The sequence below is a fragment of the Schistosoma mansoni genome, chromosome W (assembly GCF_000237925.1).
Source record: "Schistosoma mansoni strain Puerto Rico chromosome W, complete genome".
NCBI lineage: Eukaryota > Metazoa > Platyhelminthes > Trematoda > Strigeidida > Schistosomatidae > Schistosoma > Schistosoma mansoni.
In genome coordinates, this window is record NC_031502.1 from 31,055,587 (window position 1) to 31,062,118 (window position 6,532).

Consider the following 6,532-nt stretch of genomic DNA (forward strand, 5'->3'; position numbering starts at 1 on the left):
TAATCATAATGAAAGACAATTATTTATTACAGATTTGTTTGTTGACTTCCATGTTCCTTTCAAATATAAAAATTAAACTTCTTGTGACCTAAAGTAATCTTCGAATAATATAAATTATGCAATTTAGCAATCAAATACAGAATTGTGTACTTCAATTTTATTCACAAATTTTATCGAGTATCCAAGAACACCAATGGAATATGCGTCAAGCATTGTTGATCACTGCAATGCTATAATGGACAGTTACTTGTCTACGTCTCTGTGAATTATTTCAAGGAGTGTTTTAATGATTATTGCATATAAAGTAATTAATCAAAAAATCAATAAAATTAGATACCTATCAACTTTGATTTTTATAATTTGTTTATTTATTAAACAATAACCTACAGTGTTAGCGAATAAACTTTATCTCCTAATATTAAATATCAACAGTGACTGATGAATCGACTAACTGTAAGATAAAAACATTCATATTTAGGAACATTCTTTCAACGTTTAATGTTGGTTGCTTCTTTCTGAAATATCACACAAAACAAATAGACGATTACATGTCAGACTTTCGTTAATAGTTATTTTATAAATTATCAACTTATAAATTTTATAAAAAATCTAATGAGATATTACTCTTTTTGATGGAGTTTTGTTCTCTGACCTAACTCTGCCTGTAGCTCCTCCGGGGGTTACTGCCGGTCCAATACCCGGATAAAGAAGGAGTGTTAGACATGGGATTAGCGACCCCATCCCGTAGAAAACCAACTCGCTTAAAAAACGTTAACCAGAAAAATTATTCAAAAGTTGTTCTCTGAGCTAGACGGTTTAGTCGTGGAGTTTTTATCATTCTTTTGAACGATATCATTAGCACACACTTTAGGTAGAAGTGAAGTATTCGAATTTCTCCACATACGGCTTACAGCTTGTCCTGTAGACCTGGATGTTGATTTGTTTTTAATAATTAAAGCTTACCACTACGAAAAACAAAAATTTTCTTTTTCTTACGACAAAAACAAAATGGTTTAAGAAAAATATTAATTACATGACTAACGAAAATGATAGACGTTTATTTTTAAAGAACCATAACATTTGAAATGTTGTCTCTACAACAACAAAAAAAGAAGGAAAATATTTTCACTTCAATGCACATACAATTGATTAGATATTGTCTTATCATCAGAAGGGGGTCTTGTGGGGATTTCGGTAACTTTATAGTTGAATTTATGAGGCAATTGAAGCTAGACCAGCATCAAAAACCTGGAAGCATTGGACGGCCGTTTCGTTCTATTATGGGACTCCTCAGAAATGCGCATCAACGATCCCGCCTTACGAGATTCGAACCCAGAACCTATCAGTCTTGCGCGCGAGCGCTTAACATCTAGAACCACTGAGCCGGTATCCAACGGTGTTAATGTCTAACTTCAACTAATCCACGAAATTGAGAGACATCCACCATTGTCTTCAGTGAGTTACTGTCTCCCAACAGACGAAACGGCCGTCCAGTGCTTCCAGGTTTTCTATGATAGTCTAGCTTCAATAGACTCATGATTTCAACTATAAAATACTGTCTTATTGACCGGTAACTTTTTATGATACTAGTATAATAATAAAATTATTTATACTATGATACATTAGTGAAATTAAAATGTTATTTAAGTATGACCTTACTTAATTTAACTAAAAGGTTACAAATATCTTTCGCATAAAATACTTCATAAATTCATTATAGTCAAATTATACTAAAACTTCCGGTGAATCAGATTAAAAATTGTTCTAGATTCTCTTAACTATGTTGCATGTTTAATTTAAGAATAGAAGCAGAATGTTATTCTGACTTTGATCATCTGAATGAAATGGTTGTGTACTATTACGGGTAACGTAATAAACACTGAGGTCATGAAAATTCCAAAGATTATTGATGACATTTAACTCAAATTAAAATATAATTTTAAATTATTATGATGGTAATGATTAACTTTCAGATAATTGAAATCTATGGAGAGCTGTCTAAAACTTTTCATTCCTTTTAATACTCAAATTCTTGTTTAAAGTCATGTTTCATCTTTCCTATCTCCATTATAACTATAAATTATGATGGATAATATCATAATTATAGTTTATCCTAAATGTAAATTGGATACAGGATAACATTTATAAGCATCAACAAATTTTAAACATTTTTCACGTGCGTACAACAACTGCCAGATGTGTTGTTTACGAAATTGAGAGGACGAAACGGGAACGTTCGGCGTTTTAACCGGATTGGTGGATATGGAGGTTCCATCCAGAGGAGTTAGTTGAAAAACCTTGATTCCAAAACAATGGTGCACATGTGATCCAGGATGCTGACTAATCAAATGTAGTATCAACCTATTGTCAGTCACTGGATATCATGAGACTGCATCTCCTAACGTCTCTCTATTGTCTTGTGGATTAGACCTTTCGGTCAAAGGCTCGAGAAGTGGCCTCCTAAGGATACCACCTACTTAGGTTTGGGCACCTGGGCAGCATCACAGCCCTCACACAAATCGAATGGCGAAGTGTGGCGCATATATATTTGGGACTTCCTTGTACCAATGTTTATGTGTTTAGGTAAATAATAAATTCATAAACCCAAAGATATTTTGAATCATGTGGCTGATCAGTAAAACCATATTCTAACAACCAATTGTCTGAGTACTAAACGTTAGAAAAAGATTGTTTTATGACAGTCATAACTAAAGATAGTGTACACGTATTGTAGCATTAAGAGCAAATTATTAGGTCTACATGTTAGAATCAAAACAATGGATACAATTACTTTGAATCAATCCAAAAGCCTACAGACCAAGTACCATACAATACATATCAATAAAACAGATTGGCTATTCCAGAATAATTAGGATATTTTAAAAAGATTTTAAAATACACTTTACTATACTCTTGAACTCAAAAGTACTGTCCAATACTTAAAACATTGAGATAATCTTTCGAAGATAAAGTAACGATGTTGCTGTTCACTTTCTTTTAGTTACATGTACACTTTACAATATGATACATCTTTCCAGTGAATTTGTATGAACCACTGATATTCATAAGAGATTGTTATAAACTTTTCTTAACTGAGAAATGTAAGATTAGTCGTTACTTTTCTTATAAATATACTTAAGCAGTAATATATATATATATATACTCGTATTAGATTGTTTTTACTTATGAATGTATAATTATAAAACATTCTTTCCATAGACAACTACATTTTTAATACATAAATTCATGACTATAACATCACTTTTCGCTTATCAGAAAATCAAAAGTAAGTTATTCAAATAATAATTATACCTCGTATTATTATTATTATTACTATTATTTAATAACTTAGTAAATAGACAGCAAATACAATGTAAACTACATTTAACTTAATCATTTATTTTAATCTACTGGCTCCATTACTTCTTATTAATGTGTTTTATTTAAAGTAATTGTTTTTTTTAAAAAAAAAGTAAATATAATACCAAAAATGAGTTAATATATATAATTAATTACTCAAGTGATAAGATCAAAAAATGATCAGTTACTGGTTAGGGAATTTAGATATTACTTATTAATTCTATATGCCATAGTGACATTAAATTCAGTGGTCATATGAAATTATATGATGAGTAGGATTTAAATAATACTAAACACTTGAAAAACTTTAGAAAGTGTTTCTTTGTCAATTATTAAAGAATCTTCATCTCATTCTTGAAGATAAAGATGTCTGAGAATATCAAGTGAATATCACGGATGTGGTTTGATTTCATCTATGGTTACACGCTTAATCAGTTTCACAGTTATCATTCTTCGAAAAAGATCCCTAACCTTTGAACTCAGAGTTCCTGGCAAATGGAAATAGTCTGCTTTTATTATTATTTTTTTAATGTATAGGTATATGTTCATCATCAAATGGAAGTGTGCCACATTGTAACGTATACAGGAATACTTTAAACCTCATTTCTGTTGTATAATAATAACCATGCCACCAAACTAATGTTGATGATACTGTACATAAATTGTTGTGATGATTACTATAAGTTCATATATATAAAATGCTTGACAAAGATTATACATAGTTGAAAGCGTGAGTCAATTGAAGCTAGACCACCATGGAAAACCTGGAAGCACTGGATGGCCGTTTCGTCCTATTATGGAACTCCTCATATGAACTCCTCCTCCCCATTGACTCCTCAACTATGAAAATATTAAAATCTCCCCAAACCCCTTCTAATAATGATTATACAACTGTTTTGTATTTCAGTTATGAATTATTCAATAATTAACTTAAGTTTATACCTTCGTATTGCAATTATCAATGAATAAGTTCAACAACTTTAAATCTAATCAAACATTGAAAACAAAACCCAGGTAAATACATAACTTTAAGAAGTACATTGTTATCAGAGGTTTAATCATATTTAATACTAACCTTGGTCTTCCATAAGTTAAATAATATGCATTCATTTCTCTTAATAAATCTTGTATAGCTTTTTTATCTTGAAATATTGATGATATTCTTTGCATAACTTTATTTTCTAATTGTAATCCATTATCTAAATATGTTTGTTGTTTATTTTTTGATGTTTTAAGTAATTTCACTACAGGTGAATTAATAAAATATGTAGGTATAGTAGATGAATCTGATTCGAACATTGTCTCTGAATTTATTGATCTTTCCGATAATGGTGATAGAATAGTATGATGTAGATGCATAGCATCTATACAAAGATTTTTATTCATGTAAACTATTGAATAATTAAATAATATTGTTATCATTATTATTTGTATAGTTTTATATAATAATAAATTATGTTTCTTTTTAGTTGCTTTTATATAACAATCAGTAATATTATGAATGAAAGGATTTTTTAAAATATTATGATTATATGGATTCATTTGATTACATTTAAAATAAGTAGTATCGTTTGATTTCAATGAAAGATTTTTGAAATTCACGCGTATACGTTTCATTGATTGATTTAAACTATGTATTGTCCATGACAAATTGAATCGTTTAATAATTTGATTTAATTCAGTAGTATAAATAAGTTTGTTCAAATAATTAGTTAATTTTTTAATAATTAAATATTTAAAATGTTTAGTAGCATAGATGATAATAGTATAATAATAATAGTAATAATAATAATACTGATAATTAACTAAAGAATTAATAAGCATTCAATAATAACAGAATCTAAGTTGATTTCGGGTAAAAAGAAACAATCATGTAACATGGATATATATATAAATATCTATGTATACATATGTAAATCCCTGTAAAATAACTTTCATTAAAATATTGGTAAATCTGTTTTTTATTAAATCAGTTAAACAAGGTTTCGTGATTTGTGCATATGTGTGTGTATGTGTACGTGCGTATGTGTATTTGCGTTTTACAATAGTCTGTAAAATACATTTTAACCCATGTCATAGAAGATTAACTAACCCACTCATTCAAATATGACTATAGAATTAACTCCTACGCATATATAATAATAATCCACCATATAAATTATCCAATCTTTATTCTATATTTATTAAGATATTTTGTCCTGAGGAAATTTCTGTATGTTTTTTATGCCTTTTGAAGGATTATTGTTTTAGTTATCATCCAAATAAGAAATTCAATATAGATATGATAAAAAAAGGTATTATCAAACTTATAAAGTGATTATTATAATAAAGTATTCGGTATTCATAGCACTGACGTTTTTAACTCGTCAACAATCACTAAGCACAAAATAAGGCATCATTATATGTGAAAATTATATTTGAAATGATGACAGCGATTGAAATTTAAATAATTACAACGTTTCGTCCAGTTAACGTGTCTGGACTTTTATTATTTTCCTGAAGAAGTCCAGACAAGTTAGCTGGACGAAACGATGGGATGATTTAAATTTCAATCGCTAAGATTATTTCAAATATAATTTTCACGTATAATGACTTCTCTATATTCAGCGCCCAATTCTTGTCAAGCTATTCGTTCTAATCTTGATGAATATGTGTATAAACAAAATAAGACAGTTATTGTAAAACCTCTAGTACTTACGGTAAACACGTGATTGCCGAATTACTGAACCAGAATTCAATAGTTTTTCCCTATAATTTTTAGAAAACTTATAGCCCATCTAAAAAGAAAACAATGTCATCATTGCAACTTCGAATTTTACACTTAAGAGATCGGACGAAACTATAAAAATCAAGTATTTGTCAAACATTGTTTCGACAGGGTAGTAAAGAAAATGTTTAAATACTGTTTTATTAATACATAAGCTGAACTTGATACACCGAAATGTAGCTATTCACTCTAACGGTACATCAGAGAAACTATGTCCACAGAAGTTTCTAATTAATTGAATGACAAATAAAATTAAAGTTAAACAGGATGATTAAATTGCTTTTAGTTACAGTTATTAAAGGTCATAGAGGTTTAAAAATAAATAAACTGATATGATGAGCATTTATGAATAAAATAATCCGACATTTGACATTTTTTTTTGGGGGGGGTTATTATTAGAGACAA

At 28.9% G+C, this 6,532-nt stretch overlaps 1 protein-coding gene across 1 annotated transcript; it reads right to left on the bottom strand.

The window, feature by feature from the left end:
- Window positions 1-418: 418 nt before the first annotated feature.
- Window positions 419-4,746, bottom strand: Smp_153580 (hypothetical protein; the record flags this gene model as incomplete). Its single annotated transcript, XM_018789354.1, has 2 exons — window positions 419-515; window positions 4,436-4,746. The coding sequence occupies 2 exons, from the start codon at window positions 4,744-4,746 to the stop codon at window positions 419-421; spliced, it is 408 nt and encodes a 135-aa protein (XP_018654805.1).
- Window positions 4,747-6,532: the final 1,786 nt, after the last annotated feature.